General features: G+C 33.8%; 1 protein-coding gene across 2 annotated transcripts in view; it reads left to right on the top strand.

Moving 5' to 3' along the window:
• The window catches only part of LOC138704777 (mast cell carboxypeptidase A-like), a 62,686-nt gene that overhangs the window by 23,996 nt on the left and 16,758 nt on the right, over positions 1-21,932 (top strand). For both annotated transcript variants that reach the window (XM_069833003.1, XM_069833004.1), the window contains exons 4-6: positions 3,843-4,030; positions 16,508-16,610; positions 20,457-20,635. In XM_069833003.1, the coding sequence (XP_069689104.1) occupies positions 3,843-4,030; positions 16,508-16,610; positions 20,457-20,635 (470 nt within the window). The remainder of the gene's footprint in view (positions 1-3,842; positions 4,031-16,507; positions 16,611-20,456; positions 20,636-21,932) is intronic.

Genomic DNA, 21,932 nt, shown 5'->3' with positions numbered 1-21,932 from the left:
TTCACTCTTTGAATATCGATTAGTTTCATTTTTAATGATATCCCAAATAGTTTTAATCTTATTATCTGAATTTTGTATTTTTTCATTCAGATACATTTTCTTTGCATCTTTTATAACATATGGAACATATTACCTGGACCGGTCTGCATAGGAACTCTAGTACTCACTTCTAATACTCTATTACTTTTCAGTTTACAAAAGACGGCATTTAAATGTGATACCAATGTTAAAATACATGGTCTAAGAGAATGAATGGTGGGGCTTCATGAGGTTGCTGTGAAGTATGTAAGCCTATTACGTGTAATGAAGTCATTGTTGTTAAATTTATAAGCTGAAATAAGTGCATTGAAAAATCAGGATAGTAGGCAAGGTGCATAGGGTTGAATTCGCTGTTAATATGCTACAGAGAATTGACAATGAATCAGGATTTTTGAATGAGATCCTCTTCTCGAATGAGGCAGCATTCTATATCAGCAGTTGTGTAAATTGGTACAGTTGCTGCATTTGGGGCTCCGAAAATTCACACTTCACACATTCGAGATTCTCCAAATGTCAGTATTTGGTGCAGCCTAATGCACAGCCAGATTTTGAGCCTTTTTTCTCTTTTGTATCTTTTGGAATGATTGATCTATAACTTACCAAATTTATATATGGCTTAAGTAATAGTTATACTTTAAGACGAGGACTTTTTCCAATTTTTGTGTCTGAAGAATGGTGGGGGGGGGGGGGGGGGGAGAGTCGTTTTAAATTCGCGTATTAAGAAAAATACACACGTTATCTAATTTTTTTATGTTGTGCAGTACAATAAATAACGTCTCAGTCATAGTTGTTTCTCCTGTGGTCTGCTTCTTTGCAAGTATTGATTTTCGTAGTACTTTCGTGGTACTTTCTGAGGAAAAAAAGTATTCCAAATATTTACCGTACTTCAACTTCAATCATAAAGCCATTTACTTAGTTCGTGTATATAATTTTTTTAAATAGAATATTTAGAGTGTTGAGCTTTGCAGGGATACAAATTTCATTTCATCAAGGGGATCTATTTATTCTATAGATGTGATTAAACTTGAAATTTTATATGTTCTATAACCATAGTTAATAATGGATTGTCTGTGAATTCATAAAACAATACCTTAAAATTAAATCCTATGAAAGCCATTGGAAAATAGGGGGTCGTCTTATATTCGGTAAATATGATATTTAGAGTAACATTTTCGACTATGATTAATCATCGTCAGATTTATTTAATAGTTAGATTAACATTTTTGAACACATTTAATATTACTGAAAATCTAAGAATATACTTCTATAGTGATATTTTTCTATTGACTACAGTGGTTATACAATATCAAAGTATGTATTTTTAATTTATAGTACATTAGCAAAGATCGTGCAAAATCCTCCTCCTCCTAATGTTAGAGTCTTTTAATGATTTCTTATTACACATAATTTTTTCCTTAATCTTCAAGTTCGCCAGTCTGACCAAAATAGTCCTGTTATTACCCCTTCCCAACCTATAAACTTTCTTCACTTGTCCATTTACAATATAATATTCTTAACCACTTCCAACCACTAACACTTCGTATGTGTCCCATGACTGCTCATTTCCTTGCTCTTCTATCCCAAAAAATATTCAATTGTTCTTCCTTTTCTCTTCTTCTAAGTATTTCACCTTCCTTTTCACGTATTATTCTCTTTTTTATAGATCTTCAAACTTTTTATTAATTATGTCGTTCCTCTCCCTTATGCTTTTGGGATTCATTTTTTTCAGATCTTTCACTCACTTATATTGACTTCAGAACGACTTGTGTACATTACTTTGCTTTGCTACGCTAGCAGGTTCTCGGTCATTCATGTCTTACATATCGCACTGCACATTGAGAACTGAAAAGTGCACTATTAATAGTTTTTAACATATTCTAACCAATAATAAATTAAATATATATTCCTTGATATTGTGTATCATTGCAGACAACAGAAAAATATCACTATATAAGTATATTCTTAGATTTTCAGTAATATAACATGTGTTCATAAATGTTAATGTAACTACTAAATAAATCTGAAGATGACTAATTGTAGTCAAAAACATTATTCTAAATAAATATGAAAACTATTATTTAAGCCTTACATAAATTTTGAGAAATTATAGACTGAACCTTTCCAACAGATACTACTGGTACCTTTGAAATCACGTAACTTATCGGACACTAAGACCATGTAAATTAAGATATCTCTTTTCTTCGCTGAAACATCAAACACGGTGTGCATATGGACATGCAAGAGAACTTTCTATTTCCTCAGATCGAGAAAATTGAAGATGCTGGGTTTCAGATCATCTTTCAATAAGAGTGAGCACCACCCTACTTTGCGAATCATGTGCAAAGAAAGTTAAATCTTCGAGTTCCAAAGTGATAGTTTGGCAGAAATGTGCCCATCATGTGACCTATAAGAAGTTTGATCTTATCCCATTAGACTTCTTCCTTTGGGGTTATATAAAAAATGAGGTTTACAGTGAAAACATTTCCAATCTTGTCGTCCTCAAGAAAGAATCAGACAAGCAACTGCAGCATTAGATTGTTTTACACATATGCGGCGACTGTATAAATGGCAGCTTTTACACAGGATGGTGACATTTTTTTTTTACCTTTCATACACAGCTGATTATACCAAACCAGTTATTTGGTGGTATGTTGCTTCTCAAAATGAATCATAGAAGCATTATAGCACTGATGATATTATAAAGATGCATGAAAAAAAGAGGAAAAGGAACATCTAATTGACTAGACTTGTCCATAAAATATGAAAAAGAAAAAATTTGAAGCATTTAGTACACCAGTACATTTTGCAGAGTTGAGAGATGACGAAAACTTCCCTCCAAGTATTTTTCGTATTATTTCTAAACAACACTTGTTTCGTCTCAAAAATACTGGCCTCACTTCAATTAAGAAAGTAAGATTATTTTATCATATTGGGTGATAACATTCACTGAATTAAGTTCACAGTGTTGGTAGATATGTAAATAAAGGAACCAGGCATTACACATGGCACATGTGAAGGAAGTCATTCAACTATTCACTGCACTACCATGTGTTATGAAGTTAAGATAGGGACGTTGCCGGATTTTGTAATGACAAGGCACGGTAACATCATGGTGGACTGTGCATGTGAAAGCATATGAAAGCTTTCGGTATAATCTTCCTCCTTTAACTGAGTAAATGGTGCTGTTTGAATGGTCACCATATATGTGTGAAATGGGCCTTACTCCAGTTGTTCTTGCCAAAGTGTGAACTGAAACTGAATACTGGTACCGTTATGATGTGTGTCGTGCTTTTAATGGTGCACGTATTGAAAATTAAGGATGTTGTTTTTAATCTCTTTGAATTATGTAGCGAATCAAATAAAAGCGCTTTCAATCCATTATTACATGTAATACATTCACAGAACCTCATGAAACCCCACCATTCATTCTCGAAAGCTCTGTATATTAGACTGTGCTTCAGTGTTACAATGATATGTAATGAACTGACTTTCAAGAGGCTGGTAATCTTTTAACAATAAGTTACTTCCCAATACCAGCTGAATTCGCAATAAAAAGAAGAAATAAGTATGTAGGTCTAAACAGATCTGGTCAATAGTTTAAGAGAAATCGTTGTACACAGACAGAAAGACAGCATGCTCGAAGTCAGTGTTGGTGTATCAGAAATGAAAATCTCAACTCTCTCTTTTGTAGCGTCTCAGTGCTATCTTTTTTATATCTCGTATGAAAAAGTAAAATAGGCTTAGTACATTATATAAGAGGATTAATAGAAGTGCAGTTGATTAATGAAAAGTTGTTTTCACAGCTGTTGATTCAACGGGACTGCTGATTCCAATATGCATGATTCGCATGATGGTAAAGCTGTTGGAAATGTGCGAATTTGCAATACCGTTGCTAACGGACCTTGATTGGTACTTTATACCAGTAGGCAATCCTGATGGCTATTATTATAACACAGTAACACTACCTAACCTGGATGGTAAAAATAGAGAGGTAAACATTTTATATTCTATCCTGTTATTATTGTAGAATAAAATGAAATTCTTTGAGTTCCAAATCTGTCTACATCCATTTTGTATGATTTTGCAGTATTAACGAAAAACTTATTACTCTAGCGATGAAAGAGTAATGGAACGGAGAAAAATTCTCTCCGGCGCTGGGATTTGAACCCGGGTTTTCAGCTCTACGTGCTGATGCTTTATCCACTAAGCCACACCGGATACCACCCCGGCGTCAGACAGAATCGTCTCAGATTAAGCTCCAACTCTTGGGTTCCCTCTAGTGGCCGCCCTCTACACTACGTCATATATATATTATTACTCTAGGTCAGTGATTGCCAAAAGCTGTGTCGCGACACATGCCCCTGTCTCCACTCAAGCATAACCATGACATCATATCCCCACCCTCTGTTTACAGCCATCACTTCGATATAAGTAAAGACATTTATCAGCAGCGGACGTACGCATGTAATGTTACAAGTGTGTAGGATAATATGTTTCGATGTCTTTTCGAAAACAGATAGTAAGTCAAAACTTAATTTTAAGGAGCATGGAAGGAAAAGTATTTATTTTGTGCAGATGGCAAAAATATGAGATACTTAATTTGTTGTAAAATTTTAAATGAAGTATAAAATAACAAAGTACGTTGTCATTATTTTTCTTGTTATGAAGACTACCACGCCCTTACCTGTAACTTGAATAATAAACGAACAATAAAAAGTAACAGCTTCTATGTCTTAATTGGGGTAAAATACATCGACTTTTTTTCGACGTATGTAGTATAATTTGAATATTTCATTAATAAATGAACAATAAAAAGTATGGGCTTCTGTGTTTTAATCGGTGTAAAATACTTCCACGTTTTTTTTTCTACGTATGAGTGTACCGTAAACTGGGGTTACTTTGAACACAGAGGAAACTTTGACCATTTTTTCAGAAAATCATATTTAGGTTTCTACATGCTGCACTTGTTATAGATGGAGGTAAATTTGGTATGAGAATGATTTTATGATAATTTACCTCCATCTATAACAAATGCAGCATGTAGAAACCTAAATATGATTTTCTGAAAAAATGGTCAAAGTTTCCTCTGTGTTCAAAGTAACCCCAGTTTACGGTAATTTGAATATTTCATTAATAAATAAACAATAAAAAATATCGGCTTCTATGTCTTAATCGGAGTAAAATACTTCAATGTTTTTTTTTTTTAAGTATGTAGTGTAATTTACAACTTCGTGACCAGTCTGGTACGTTTTTCTAATTTCAAATATCTGCTGATGTAAAGTACACACTCTTTCTATGGTAAATAAGAAAATAAATTTATTGTATTTTATTAATAATACAAAAATCATTAATAGGAGGATAAAAAATTAACATGGAAAAAAGTATGAACAGTTAATAAGTAGAAGAATATTATATTGCTTTCGTTTTTTGGTCGCAGTCCGTCTCTGCGCTGTTATTCACTGCATTACTCCACCCCTGTCCCTGCGATAGTGGTGTGCGGGTTGCATTTCTATTACGTCACAATTTCGTGGTGTTTGGCAACCACTGCTCTAGGTATTCAAAAGGAAAATTACCTGTGATAGTCGAGAAAAAATATGTCAAGCTATCATCTGTTCTAAGTGCTACAAATATCCTCTTGAAAATTTACATATTATGCATCAAATATAATACATTAATAATATTAAATATCTTAGAGTTAACTTGGATCAGAAACTTCTGTGTCATCAACATATCCAACAATTCAGAGCCAAGGTTACTGGAAATATAGTGGTGTATGTACGATTGCAGTACCTTGTCCTGCTAAGAATGCTCCAGAAAATCTGGTGTTTTAATCCACTGCATTGTTAAATGTTAATATTTTCAGCATATAATAGTACATTATGCAACGAGCAATAGATGTAGTGAAAAATATGTATATAAATTCTAAAATAATCATTAACACAGGGGATGACAGAACAGGAGAAATAATAGTAAATAAAGGAGTTAGACAAGGGTGTAGCATGTCGCCAACCCTTTTTAATATTTATATGAATGGCATTATTCAAAAATGGAAACTCATTATTAACCCAGGCATAAAAATAAACAGAGAAAGAAAAATAAATATTTTATTATATGCAGATGACGTGGTTTTAATACAGAAAACCGAAAATGACTTACAATACTCTCTCCATATATTAAACCAGATAGCGAAGAACTATAACTTTAAAATCTCGAAAAGTATGACTAAAATAATGGCCTTCTTGGGAAAAATGCAAATAAGATCAAAAATTATAATTGATGAACAACCCTTGGAGCAGGTGTCCAATTATAAATATTTAGTTGCGAAATGAGTGTCTACTCAGGAAATTTAAAAGACATAGACACTAAACTGTCCAGATTTAAGATGATATGCAGCACCATCCATAAGACATTAAGAAATAAAACAAGAAAAGAAACTAGAATGAAATTTTACAAAACAATGGCAGTCCCAACGTTATTATATGGAAGTGAAGTCTGGGTAAGTTCGAACAGTACAAAAAGAAAAATTCAAAGTGCAGAAATGTATTTTCTAAGGAGAACCAAAGGTTGCACACTAATGGACAAAGTTAAAAATGAAGAAATTAGAACAGAATTGCAGACAATTTCTATAAACGAACAAATTGAAAGCTACCGTAATAATTGGTTATATCACGTAGATAGGATGAGCAATTCGAGACTACCAAAATTACTGTATCAATACTGACCGATTGGAAGGAGGGACGTGGGACGACCAAAGAAGAGATGGAGAGATATGCTGTGAGGACGGAACAGGCATTTTGCCTATACCGTGAAGTGCAGAAGAAGAAGAAGAAGATGCAACGAGCCTATAATGATACTAATTAAGACGCAAGTATGGATATTTATGAAACGAGCGCAAGCGAGTTTCATAATATTCATACGAGCATCTTAATTATCATTATAGGCAAGTTTCATACGACTTTTTATGCTCGACCATATTTCTAACTTGAAATTATTCAGATGTATACATTTTATTTGTATCTGACAAGATGGGAAGTGACCTTGTTCTAGGTCGTGAATTGTGAGATGTGCGCAGACACGAAAGTATTGATTTTTTCCGAGGAATAATAATGTCATTGACCTTGATGTAATCCCATTAAACTTGATATAACCTTGATTATTGAATTCGACATTGAAAAACGAGATGACAAATTTAATTTATTTGAATATTATTTACAACTAACGCTAATTATTATAGTAACAGAACATAACCTTCTGCGACAGTATTGGATTTCCAGCCTCCGTGACTTTTCGTTAATTCTCTTTCGAGTGCATATCCGAGAATAATCGATACTTGAGGTTTTATAACGGTACAAAGCTGACTTGTCATTGGCTGAACACCTGTAAGCTGAGTTGTTATTGGCTGAACACCTGTACTTTAATGACATGCATTAAAGGACTGCTACCAGGTGTATAATTACTACATTTCGGCATGGTCGAGCATAAAATAAATTTATGGAAACTATAACCATATTCATAGATTTTTTTTTTTTACTATTATTTGGAGTACACTGTATGTGCAGCCAAACTCATGTATTTCGGTATTCGTGACATCATTACTTCACTGCTTTAATAATTGATTATCTATTTAAAGAATTTTAAAATGGTATCTCTGTAAACCCTTAAAAGTCACGCACAGATGCAATAAAACGTGCTGAATCACATTTAGCAGTGGATTTTACAGGTATTTTTTCTGCATTAATTTTTTAATTCCTAAATTTTTTTTACTAATGACATGTTCGTCATTTACCCATATGAAGCCAGTTGTGTAGACTAGTTTACCAAGAGAACTGTTTAATGATAGATGTATTATACTTGTTAATGGATAAAATACTGACAATAAATTACTTATCATTTTCAATTTGTGGTTTTGATATTAATTATTTCTTTTCTACACCTTAGGAGAATGGTTTATGCTACACCCACGATGAGATTATTAAAATTCTGCTACATTGTGTCACCTGTGAGAAAGGAAATATTAGGCTTTGCCTGCAATAGAATTTGAGCAAATTAAATCGAAAATTTTAGATGGACTAGTTTTTTAAAATGTAGCTGCTTAGCCACCAACAAAAATTCCAATCGGTTTAAATCTTATTTTATGGTCAAGTTTCCCAGTTTATGGCATGGAAAATAGTTCATTTCAGAGGAAATAGGGAGGGAATACACCTTGCGATGTACCCTTTAAGGTCATACCTATAAATCTTGCCTTCCTCCCCCAAGCAAAACCTGAAGGGACGCCCCTCTTATTCAGGGAGTATGACACGGCCCATACACCAATGCAGTTACAAAATTTGAGGTGCAATCCTTCAAATCCCGGCACATGTCTCACAGTTATTATTCTTCCCAGAATTACATCTCACCACCTTCTGATATAACTTTAATATTTGTATTATTCCATACTTTTCAGCAGTACATTAATGCAGCGATTTTCAACCTGTTTTGATGTAAGGCTCACTTAATAAAATGATAAAATTGTGAAGACACACTATATGTTTTTAAAGACTATAGTTTAAGATTGAAACAATTATTAAAATTATGTTTAATTCAGTCCATAGAATTCTAAACATCTTGTTGTTTAAGACCTGGAAAAAAATCTACAGGTTACTAAAGTTACAAAGTAAGTTTATTTGCCATTGATGGGGAAGGACATTATGACTTACAACACTACAAGACAGGATGGAACCATTTCTTATGTACTATTATTGTTTTGTACACCACTGTGGAATGACTTGCTTTTGTGCACCTAGGTCATCAGCTGGTTCCTCCTGCTGCACCACATATTTCTACCCATAATATAATTTCCTTTAATGGTCTTTTGTACCTCAGCTAGGGTTGCCAGGTAAAGGAAATGCAACCGTCATACCAACTTATGAAAAATGTCGTACTTCAGCATAAAATCGTCGTACATTCATCATTTTACTATTTTTATAGATAGCACGCACAGATATATTTCACATAACACCCAAGAAAGTAGTTCATAGGCATATATATATATATATATATATATATATATATATGTTGTTGTTTTCTAATGCCAGGCGTTTGACAATAAAGTCATTTGACCTCTTGCACTCCAATATTTTTCAAAGATATTATCATGACCAGCTACTGAAGCACAGATTTTGAGGTGTTCCGAATCCATTTCTTAGTTTGAGTTGCACAATGGACAGTTAGGGAACTGATATATTCCAATTCTATGCAGGTGTTTGGCCAAACAATCATGGCCTGTTGCCAATCTAAATGCAGCTACAGACGATTTTCGTGGTAAATCGGGAATTAACTGTGGATTTTGATGCAGAGAGTTCCATTTTTTCCCTTGGGATTGTGTTATCAAATTTTGTTTGTTGAAATCTAAGTATGTAGATTTAATAAATCTTTTCACAGAGTAATACGTAGATTTAGTAACAGGTCTGTAAGTAGCAGTGCTGCCCTTCTTTGCTAAAGCATCCGCATTCTCATTTCCCAGGATTCCACAATGGGATGGTATCCATTGGAATACAATTATTTTATTGAGTGATATTAATTGAGAGAGCATTTTACTTATTTCAGCTGTTAGAGATGAAGTTGTGTGTTTAGAGACTATTGATAGAATAGCTGCTTTGGTGTCTGACAATATAACTGCATTTTTAAATTTACTGATGTGGCATAGAAGATTCCTGAGACTTTCACTTATTGTAATGATTTCTCCATCAAAACTTGTTGTTCCATACCCAAGAGATCTATAAAGTGAGAAGAGACAGCACATAACACCTGCACCGGCACCTTGTTCTCTGGAGATCTAGGATCCGTCAGTGTATAAATGAAGCCAGTTTTGTGGAGGGTATCTAATATTAATTGTCTCTAAAGACAATTGTTTTAGTATTTCAGTGTTTACTTCTGATTTCAGTATTTCTTCTATTAAATTTAGATTATATTCCATATTTAATAGAGTTAAAGGGCTTGGTTTAATTTGTAGGTTTTCTTTTAAATTCGGGATATTGATTTTCTGTTTTAATTCTTGAACAATGGATATGAAACTTTTTTGAGTTTTCAATCTACAGAGAGGACTGTATGAATGCCAATTGTTTCCTGGTAATCTAATAAGTTTTTCATATTGAATCAGTGTTTTTTCTTCTATTGTCATTTTGATGCTGTTAATATTAGTGAGGAATCTCATAAAATCTATTGGAGTTGTTTTGATTCCACCAGTAATGAGTCTGAGAGCTTGGTTTTGAACATATTCTATTTCGTTTATGAAAGGTGAAGTAATTAAAATTTCTCCGCAGTATGTCAGCACTAGCTGTATAATCATTTTGTATGTAGTGTTCAAAGTATTCCTTGAGCATCCCCATTTCTTTCCTGCTAGTCTTTTTTAGAAGGGAGAATCTTTTACGAGCTTTTTCAGAAATGTATTTCAAATGGTTGCTCCATGTTAACTTACTATCGAAAATAACTCCAAGATATTTGGATTCATAAGTCCTAGGAAGGTGTTGGCCATTGTATTGGATATTGAATTCTCTTTCTTTTTTACCAAGTGAAAATATTTGGTAGTTACTTTTGCTTAAATTGAGTGTCATCAAATTTGATGTATTCCATTCATGTAGTTGATTTAGAGCTTTAAGAGCAGAATTTTGAATTTTGTCTCTATGTCTGTAAGATCCGGAAGTCCACAAAACTATATCATCTGCAAATAGTGCTGTTTTCATGTTTGATTCCTCTAATAGGGAGGGTAAGTCATTTATATAAATATTGAATAAATTTGTGCTGAGGACAGCGCCCTGAGGTAGACCTCGATATGTTTGTCTGTAACTAGAAAGTGAGTTATTGAATTTAGTGACAATGAATCATTGACTAAGAAATTCTGATATCCATCTGAACATATTGCTGGAGATACCTAATTTCTGGAGTTTTCACAAGGAAACATATTGCACTCTGCATGGCTATAAGATCATCCAGTGAATGTGATCGATACTCGAAAGCAAGAGGTTTTATGGATTAATGGTGACTACGCCAAAATCGTGCCATTGGAGGGGGGGGGGGAGGGAAACATGGATGGTTTCTTGCAAAAAAACTCAAATACGAAACTTCAGCAGCAAGCCTACACAAAATGTTGTTGCCTCTCAATTCAGCTTTTACGGTGGCCTGGATTTGACAATAGATATAGATCAATACCACTAATCCATAGTAGAATCTGTATCACCAGTTCTCCTCTTCATTTTATTAAAAACAATTTAAAAACTCTTGCGTTTCAAATTATTAAAATCTTAATGTGGTTAAGTGAAGTAAGTTTCATGATTACATAGTTTATTTTATATTAACATTATGTCAAAATTGAAATATTTTTATGGCATTTTGCCATCACATGCCACTAATTTTGCTGTAAATTTTAATGTATTAAACTTATTTCAATTCACATCTATCTTTTGGTTAAAATGTACTTACTTAAATGGCTTTTAAAGACCCCGGAGATTCATTGTCGCCCTCATAAGCCCACCTTCGGTTCCTGCCCTTCCATCTACGTCTCGACCTTTCCAAAGGTCTTTTTCTCTCAGGTCTCCCAACTAACACTCTATATGAGCTGTTCCATCTCAAATCGACCGAAATATAGAGAAAATTGACCTTGCAATTTTTAAATACAATGAAACTTTTTCTGTCAGACAACTGTGATATAATGCTTTGTGCAAAGTTTGAGGAATCAGAACTTAATAGTGTTTAAATTAATAATATTTAAATTTATCGTATTTTCATAAAATTAGCAACTTTAAACTGTTGTGGCTCCGAAATCCTTTCACCCAATGATCAAAGTCATGGTTTATTTTGATGCTGAGAAGTTAAAGTTTATATTGACATGTAAAAAGTTTTTCTTACTTTTTATGGAAATGGAGAAATTTAGATTTTTCTTCATTAAGACTCCTTTGGCAACGAAAAAATATTTTTTAAATATATGGTTAGATTCCACATTGAAAGTACAAATAAACACATATTTTTTTACTGGTGGTACATTGATAAGAAAGTATTGAAAATATAAAATAAAGAAAATAAATAGTACGCGCGTGAACTAACCAGCTGACTGTAGGTAGTCGAGACAAGGAAGGCCAGGAGACAAACACGTGATGTGTTGTCTAGCAGTCATGGCTGGGCTAGCTTTATCACAAGTTTTCATAAACACAGGAGTAAAATGACGCCCAATGCTCGCTTATCTTCAACTCTCGGCCAGTGGGTGGGGTACTGTGCCATTCAAGTCTAGGCATGTGAAAATAATTTATTTAATACCCTCGAAACTTATTGCCGTACCACTAAACAAACAATGCCGAATCACTCTTAATAATGCAAGGTTTTTTCTCAATATTTTTTTACATTTTTACAAATGGCCAAAAAGCCTAAAAGCAAGTAAAATCAGATTATCTGTCTCTCTGTGTACAATAAAAATAAGGATTACTTCTTAACATAACCTACCAAATGTCAGCTTCAAAATAAGCTCTCGTTCAATGTTCTGCAGTAAATGGTTCCAGAGTTCTGAGCGCTGAAAGAGGCTTGTTTTTATAAAATACGCTAAATTTGTCACTCAACAATACGAAAACCGTTTGACTTTCGATAGTATATTTTTTAAAATGCACTTCCCTCAGCACCTTGTCTAAGTAGGAAAAAAATTAGAGTATAAAAAAATGCGAGGTTTTTTACTGATCGATTTCATATGGAATAGCCCATATGCATGTCTGGATTCACCCATATATGCTACATGCCCTGTCCATCTCAAACGTCTGGAGTTAATGTTCCTAATTATAATATTATACATAATTATGTTAGGTGAAGAATACAATGCATCCAGTTCTGCGTTGTGGCATAGATGCTTCTGAATGAGCCCTATAAACGTATATATGGGAACCATTAGTCGTAGAAGGGTGTAATTTGCGTCTTTGTATGTTTAATTAAATGCATGTTGTTTAGAATATATCATCCCAGAATGTGACTAATGTGTAATGGACTGCTGTACTCTTTCTGATGTACAGTATTTACTCGAATCTATTGCGCATCTCAATTTTTTAAGGGCTTAAAATGTTTACTGGTGAATATAATGGGCAGCTGTAAAGCAGGAACAAAATTAGTTTTACACGTACAACATTGGGTTAAATTTATGTACTTTATTTTATTACAGTATTACAATATATACGGTAAAATTACTTTTTATGACAATGGATTTACAGTATATTATGTTTTTTTTAACTACATTGCACTACTTCATACAACAACAGATTTATAACTTCTTCTTCTTCTACTGGCATGCAGTTCTTAAAGTTTAGCTAATGCCTCCTTAACGATGACAGCCCATTCCTCTCTATTTTCTGCCTTCTTCCTCCATCTTCTAACTCCCATCCTTCGTAGGTCCTCCTTCAAACAGTCCAACCACCTTAACCTCGGCCTTCCTCTGTATGTTCTCCCTCCTGGATTTCCATCAAAAATCTTTTTAATCATTCTACCACCATCCATTCTGATCATATGTCCAGCCCATTCTATTCTTTTAGCTATTATCTGTGTTACTATATTAGGACTCTTATACAGTTTATTTATCTCATTATTTGTCCTTATTCTCCATCCATCTTTATCTTTTATTGGTCCATAAATTTTCCTCATTATCTTCCTTTTCCATCTTTCCAACTGTAATTTTATATCTTCTGTTATAACCCAGGCTTCACATCCATATATAACTATAGATTTTATTACTGTGTTGTAGATCTGTAATTTGGTTTCTTTCGACAGGTACCGTGTTTTTATTACTTTTGCCAAAGCAAAGAAACATCTATTACCTGCTGCAATTTTCTCTTTTATATCTTTGCTACAGTTGTTATCATAGGTGACCAATGACCCTAAATACTTAAATGCTTCCACTTCCTTATAATTTACAGCATTTATTGATATTTCATTATTCAAGGTACCAGCCCTTGTTTTGGAGGTGTTCGTATACAGTAAAACCTCGATAAGAAGCACCCGCTTATTATGCTATCCCGTGTAATATGCTTTTTTTTGTCCGGTCCCTATATAACGCCTTTATAAAATACCCCATTTGTTGCGCTCAAGCCCCGCATAATACACTATTTTTGTGGAACATTTTCGATGTAATTTTCAGCAGTATACTGTAACAGCAATGAATCATTTTGACCATTGAACTTACTGGTGCCATTAACCTGAAAAGTATTGCATTCGCATTTAAACCTTCATACTATACAATACCCCACCCTCTTGTTATGCTCTCTTATTCGACCCTTTACCTGCGCAGCTTACAGTTACAATAATCCACCCTCTTGCTAATCCTCTCTCTCTCAAGCAACATTCCTCACTCGACCGTAAGGAAATCCTGGAAATTTTTGCTGGTCAGTTTGTTATCTTTTAGTGTATTGAAGTGTCTGTGAGTGTGATTACAATGAGTGTTAAACGAAAAGCGTTTTTTGTGTCTGAAAAATTGGAAATCTTACAAAAGTACGATGAAAACAGTACTCTTAATCAGAAACAACTGTCTGATTCATTAGGAATCCCATCATCGACATTAATAACAATAATAAAAAATCGCGACTCAATCACTGCAGCTGCGACGTCGGGAGAGTGTAAGCGCAAGAGAGTGAATTGTGGTAAACATAAGGACTTGGAGAACACGCACACGGCAAACAACTATAAAGGACTCTTTTTGAAAGAATTAAATACAGTACATACATACAGTATGGTAAATGTCTTTAATGTTCAATACAATAATTACATAATGGAGTAATACTGTATTACCTTTCATGAATCATGTATTTCAATAAATAAAATGCTAATAGATACTGTACATAAGTCAAAATTAGTATATCCGCCTAATACGCGGTCCCGTGAACAGGGTCTTATTGGGGTTTTACTGTACATCATTTTATTCACATTTACCTCTAAACCTAATTTCTTTGTTACATTTTTCATTTGTTCATTGGCCTCTTCCAGTACTGATAAGGACCGAGCTGTCATTACTAGATCATCTGCATACAGATTTATAACTGTTAAACAAAATACTGGAACTTGCTTCATACAACATCCTTCACTTTTTGTCTTCCATCTCCTGATCAAGTATAACTCACTTTGAGGTTTTTACCAGTATTAACAACAATGCTTACAAAAATTCAGAAGCATGCAAAGTGAGGAATGTTGAGGAACAACGAGCAGTAAGGTACTCCAAACAGAGCCGAAGCAAACACAAAATCTAAGGAGAATGATAAGCAGAATTTTCGAGTTTGCATATGAATCTAGTGCGCCATCAATTCTAATGCACACCCCGATTTTGGAGAATAAATTCAGTTTAAAAAATGTGCGCATTAGATTCGAGTAAATACGGTAATCTTTATACCACATATTGATGGCTAAGAAGTGGTACCTCGTATCTGTAAATTTGCAGGTGAATAAAAAAACTGTTTCAAAAATGATTTTTTTTAAACTACACAAACTTTTTATATATGTTTCTACTTTGCAATACTCGAGGACAGAATATTAGTTAACTGTCAAATCTTGTGAACATAATAATGTAGTTAATCTAAATAACAATGTAGTTAAACTAAAGTATCATTTTTGTAGGTACGAGATATCACTTCTTAGCCATCGATATGTTTATCATACAATAACAATATAACAGTGTTTCAAACTCTAAAGTAGAAGCTTTTACTCATGCAACCAATAACTGATATTAAAAAAGAAAAAAAAATTACCACTCAGTTTGATATGATGCAAGTTAACCTGCGAGCACATCCGCCAGTTACTGTTCTACCTGAATAAAGGGTTGTTTAAACTATCGTATATATGCGAATAATCTGCACACATAATTTTAGAAGAGAAAATTAAAAAAGCATTTGAGGTGAAGCAGTACCAATCTTATTTCAAATAATGTGCGCACCCCAGATTTTCTTCGATAAATTTCGGAAAAAATATGCATGGAGTATTCGTGTATACATGGTAATTTATATTATTGATAATTAATTTCCTTACAGCAAACATTTTTGGAGACATACGATTTACACAGTTTCTTTCTCATTTCAACTTGTTTAAAAGAAATCCAAGAAAATCATCATAAAGTCAGTTTTCACTAAATAGGCCTAAATGTGTATTGTATAATTTTTCAGCAAAATAGCTGTTTTTTTATGTTCTCAGTGATCTTGAATTTGAACAAAATTCCTTTAATAGTTTAGGAGAAAAATATGAACATGAACAGACTGATGGCGTGCTAAGTTTTTTTATTTATTTTTTTTTTCTATCAAGGATACTGAAAACATGTATTTCAGTGAAATTCTTGAAATTAATTTTTGTGGCACAACAATCCTTTTTCTGCATATTTAGCATAATAAGAAAGTAAAATTCTAAATTGTAATGAAAGAATTTGTGTACTATGAATGTGATTTCATTTATATATATCTTCACATGGTAAAATTTCCTCTTCTTCCAGCGTGTTCCATTGAGGCTGAATAGAAATCCAACAGAAAGGAATTGTGAAAGTCAGTATTGTGCTGGTGTGAATATCGATCGTAACTTTGACTTCCATTGGAAAAGTAAGTACAGTAACACTTAACTATGACGTTTATAGGGCTCCTGTACAGGAGAGTAGCCATTTTCAATTTTCTCTTCAAGCAAACTACAAAACATAATCACAGTCACATCCCCAAAAGTCTTCACATTCTTTAAATTGTGAGTCAAAATGTACTGAAATTAAAATTATTTTTTGTAGTCTATCTTAACTGCGATATCATATCGTAACTGTTGGGAATGATACATTGTTGATATATTAAATGTCCCTTTGTCTGGCATCTACTGGCTAGTCCACAGACATGTAAACTTTCAATGTCTTGTTATCTACTAACATGTACCTGATGTTACAATTCATGAATCTTTATTCATATATATTCTGTTGACCATATCTGAGTTGTCTACAGACACGTCCATTGTGAACCATGTGTTTCGAGTCAGTATCTGTATGCTTGTTTGTAGTTGGGATTCAGTCTGGCATTCGCTTTGCAAATAGCTAGATTCCTAGTTATTTATAATCGAGGAGATCTTAGAAACTACGATCAAGTACATTGACTCCAGGATTAGGATCCAACACTTCCCAAATGAATGCAAGTGTAGTGTTTTACCATGACTCATCTTGCTTTGTTAAAAATCTTTTAAACTGTATTTGAAAACAGCTGCAATGAGGAAAGTCCTGGGAGTTAGATTTTAAACTTTTAAACAGTACTATCTTGGAAGTTTTATTCCACACGTACATTCTATCTGTAGTTTGAATGATGTGAGATTCTCAGACACCCTTTGAACTTCGCCTGATATAGATATACCACCTATTAACGTGAATTTGCGTCATCAAAATTTCAAGACAGCATAATTATGCCCATAGGGTTTTGGAAGCAGAGAAGCCCTGAGAATTACATTCCAAATTCTTAAACAATACTAATTTCTTACCATTATGTTTATCTCACTTCTTATATCTTACATTTTACATAAATAAATTTAAGAATGCAGTTATATTGTCAGACTCCAAAACAGCTATTCTATCAATAGTCTTTAGACACACACCTTCACCTCAAACAGCAGAAATAACTAAAATGCTCTCTCAATAACACTCAATAAAAGAATTGTATTCCAATGGATACCATCCCATTGTGGAATCCTGGGAAGCGAGAATGCGGATGCTTTAGCAAAGAAGGACGACCTGTTACTAAATCTGCGTATTACTCTGTGAAAAGATTTATTAAATATGCATACTTAGACTTCAACAAACAAAATTTGATAACACAATCTCAAGGGGAAAAATGGAACTCTCTGCATCATAATCCACAGTTAATTCCCGATTTACCACGAAAATCGTCTGTAGCTGCATTTAGATTGGCAACAGGCCATGACTGTTTGGCCAAACATCTGCATAGAATTGGAATAGTCCCCTAACTGCCCATTGTGCAACTCAAATCAAGAAATGGGTTCGGAACACATCAAAATCTGACAGTATCTTTGAAAAATATTGGAGTGTAAGAGGTCAAATGACTTTATTGTCAAATGCCTGGCATTAGAAAATAACAACAACATTTTCTCTTTACTTAGTGTGGATGACTGAAGTCTCTCAGACACCCCTTCATCTTTGACATTGACATATAGGTATACCATTTATTTTAGGAACATTTCGTCGGAAAAAGTATAAATGGCCATTGGATTTTGGGCATGGTTGTACTTAGAGTGCCCAGTTACTACTAGGTAATATCTCAGGTAGATCATATTAATGTAGTAATAATCTTACTTCATTCTTGGATGTAATCTTCTAACACTTGTATAATCACTGATTAATGTTATTGAACAAGTAATAACTGCTTTACTGTGTTAATATTATGGTAAATTACCTGACTGACTAGTTTCGATGTGGTTTGCGCCATTCTCAAAAGCCTAGTGAGTTTCAGTGGTGGAGTAGGTATGTTCATGATTGTGTCGAAAAGAGTGTGTGTTTTTAAATTCAGCTGAGTGTTCAGGATGTGTTGTGGAACTTAGCAGGTGTATACAAACTATCATGCAGAAGTTGCAATGACTTCTACACATTGGACAGACTGAAGATCATTTCAAACACGTTGCAAGGAACATAATTATCACAGCCATAACCAAACCACACAATAATTCAACCTATGCAGAACTCATCACAAACTCCAATCATAACTGCAGAACATAGACACTGACATGAAAATACTAAACATCCAACCAAAAAAACCAGAAACTTGACACTGTAGCAGTAGCGGCCTGCGGTTACAAAGGTTGGCAGTTCTGCATGAAAAATAGTGTATTTAGCAAACGCATGTGTTAATTGCATCTAAAGCAGATAACGCGTATAATTACAGCCCTTCTCGAAGTTGACTGTGCACCCGAAATTGTACTCCAACCGTACGTGCGCTACATCTGTCCCACAACTAGTCACTATGGAGATGTACCCTCATAAGCTTTTCTAGTTTTTTAAGTCAAATTAAATAAATTCTTCAATCCGGTGTTTGTCCATGTATTTTCTCCTCTAAACAGAATACACGGGTGGGGGAGAAATTGTTTTCATGAGCGCAGCAAAAAACCAATCGTTTCTATTACACATTTCGATATTAAAATTACTACTAGGCTACATGATTTCCTCGACTTTTTCCAGAAATTTCAATATTTAAATTTTGTGTAGGACGTCCTAATTTCTTAAGTTAACATGCAATTTCTCTTTTAATTTCGAAAAGAGTTGGTCGATTAGGTTTTCATTTCATTCATTTTTAATATAAAATATTTCCTTAGGCACACTGACTAGTCACATCACACCACCCACACTACTATAACACACTGGAGGTGTAATGATATACAGTAGTCCAGAAGCCTATGTGTTCTAACGCAGGTCATAAAGAGATGAGGGTGTTGACGGTTCTTTTGTGTATTCGGAGACAGCTGCTTCAGTTGCAGCTCTAATGCAGTCTTATGGGACGGTGAAGAAAACCAGTTTTCTGCTGCCGACTACCCTACATTGAGCTTCAGGAACTGCCGATCACAGATCCGAAAAGTACACTACAGCTAAAATTCTCAAGCAGTTCAAGGCTCCTTCAGACAGTAAAATCTCGAATCGAAGGAGAATGAATTGGAAAAATAAATGAAATAATGAACTAGATTACATAAAAGCACGTTTTACATTTTTAATTTTTAGGTCCATTTAAATGGCGGTTCTGCAGCTCTGCAGTCCTTATTATAGAGCCACCCCTGCACTGTAGAATAGCTTTTCCCGAACTGTGGTTCGTGAGGGGTTCGCGAAATTTTGCAAGGGATTCGCCAAAATGTTTCCATTCCTATAAGGCCTAACAGTCTATTTAAAAAAAAAAACTATATATCCCTGTAGGGCTTAACAGTCTGAATATTCTATTTAAAAAAAAACTATGTAAGTTACACAAACTAATTAAATGGCTTTATAGGGTTCAAGTTGAAGTACAGCAAACATTTGGAATACAATAGTTTTTTTCCTCATATACCTCTCAAATCAATAATATTGTGAACAAGCAGAACATAGGAGAAACAACTACGTCTGCGGCATTATTTAGTGTACTGTGCAACATAAAAAAAATAGGCAACATGTATATTTTTTCTTAATATCCAAATTTAAAACGACCCTCCATTTTTCAAATGCAAAAATTTGAAAAAATCCTCGTCTTATATTCGAGTAAATCTGCTAATGGCTTCATTGCCAGATGCAAGGCACTAGACAACAACATATTCGAGTAAATCCAGTACTTGTGGGTATGCTTTGTAGTTTCCTTCGTATTTTAACCTCAAAAGTGTATCAGTCCTTTACAGGCACGTGTATATGTACATGCAAGTTATATACTGGTATAATATATCATGATTTGTTCTAGGTGGAAAAAATTGTTCAACTGTTGGTTCTGAAGAACGAGCCAGGTGTCTGCAGGAAAACCCTGGAAACCAGCCATTTTCAGAACGAGAATCCAATGGTTTTAAACGATATCTGAATGCAAAAGAAAATGTTTTCAAAGTTTTTATTCAACTGGAGAGTACCTATCCTCAAGAAAAACCAGTAAGTGTGACTTATTTATAGTTTTCTATATACTGTACTACTGCAAAACATGATTCATATACACGTATGTATACGAAATAAATGTATGTATTAACCAGAGACATTCATGGCATAAAATCTGAACTAACTAGCTAAGCTAACATGAATGCAGTAAAAGGATTCTTGCTTGAAGTGTCAATAATTTCATAAATAATTATTATTGTTCTTTTGTGCTCTATGAACGTTGAAAGACATATCTTCTTCTATCTCGTGTATGATCTACCCCTTCTTGCACAATCTTTCCACGAATTTCTCTGCACTCACAGTACATCACTGGTAGACTCTAGAACATTGTACTTGAAATTACATTCTTCCTCTTGTCTTACAAAATGTTCCACGAAATTATACTGCAATTTTCGTGTTTGACTTTACAGTGTGTCTTCATCAGTGATCTAATGGGTACCATGCTATACTCTGTTTTTCTTATAGAAGGAAGTTTCCTGCTGAAATTTCAAATGGTCTGACCACCTACACTATATATAGGATGCTTCAGAACTACAGTGATAAAAACAAATTGAACTAAAGGCGTATATTAACGTAAAATAAGTTACAGAACTACACTAAAAATAATTTCATCTAATAAAAAATATTATAGGTCTTCCTAATTCCTTCATTTTTCTCGTTCTTCTTAAACATTCTTTGCAATGGGCAACAATGTCGCCACATTCCATTAATATTTCTTATTTTCCTCGTTTCTTCTTTACTGAAATCCTATACCTTTCGGTACTTTCCACAATGAGGACCATGAAATTTTAATTTGTAGTGTTAAGTATTCTCTCCAAAACATGACTAAAGGAAAAATTATCAGTGGCGACTCTACGACTCAGTAGCAAGAGGTGTGGCTAGCCTCAACATGGCTATATAATATGTCACGCTATGTTGGTTTTCTGTGAATGCACTGCATTGTTGAGTGTTAGTTTAATCAAAAGTCATGCATATGTGTGTTGCATACTAATTTTGTGTAAAATGGCTCATACTGTGAGAACATTGAAGTCATTATTTGTAGAATTAAAAGAGAAACAATTTTCAAGTTGGACATATGAAACAAAATGAGCTTACAAAGATAGGAGATCGACACTACATTTACATATTAAAATAGCAGATGGAGATAAAATAGAAAATTTCAATTTTCATGGTACAGTAAAACCTGTTCAAGATGGAAGTGACATGGTCCTAATTTTTTTTCCATTGTGGATAGGTTTCCGAATTATTCAGGTGTGAAATTAAAATGGAATATTTTATCATTTGTATACATGAA

This window comes from Periplaneta americana, chromosome 8, assembly GCF_040183065.1.
Source record: "Periplaneta americana isolate PAMFEO1 chromosome 8, P.americana_PAMFEO1_priV1, whole genome shotgun sequence".
Lineage (NCBI taxonomy): Eukaryota > Metazoa > Arthropoda > Insecta > Blattodea > Blattidae > Periplaneta > Periplaneta americana.
The sequence above is the reverse complement of the archived record's forward strand: the minus strand, read 5'-3'. Positions and strand labels throughout refer to the sequence as shown.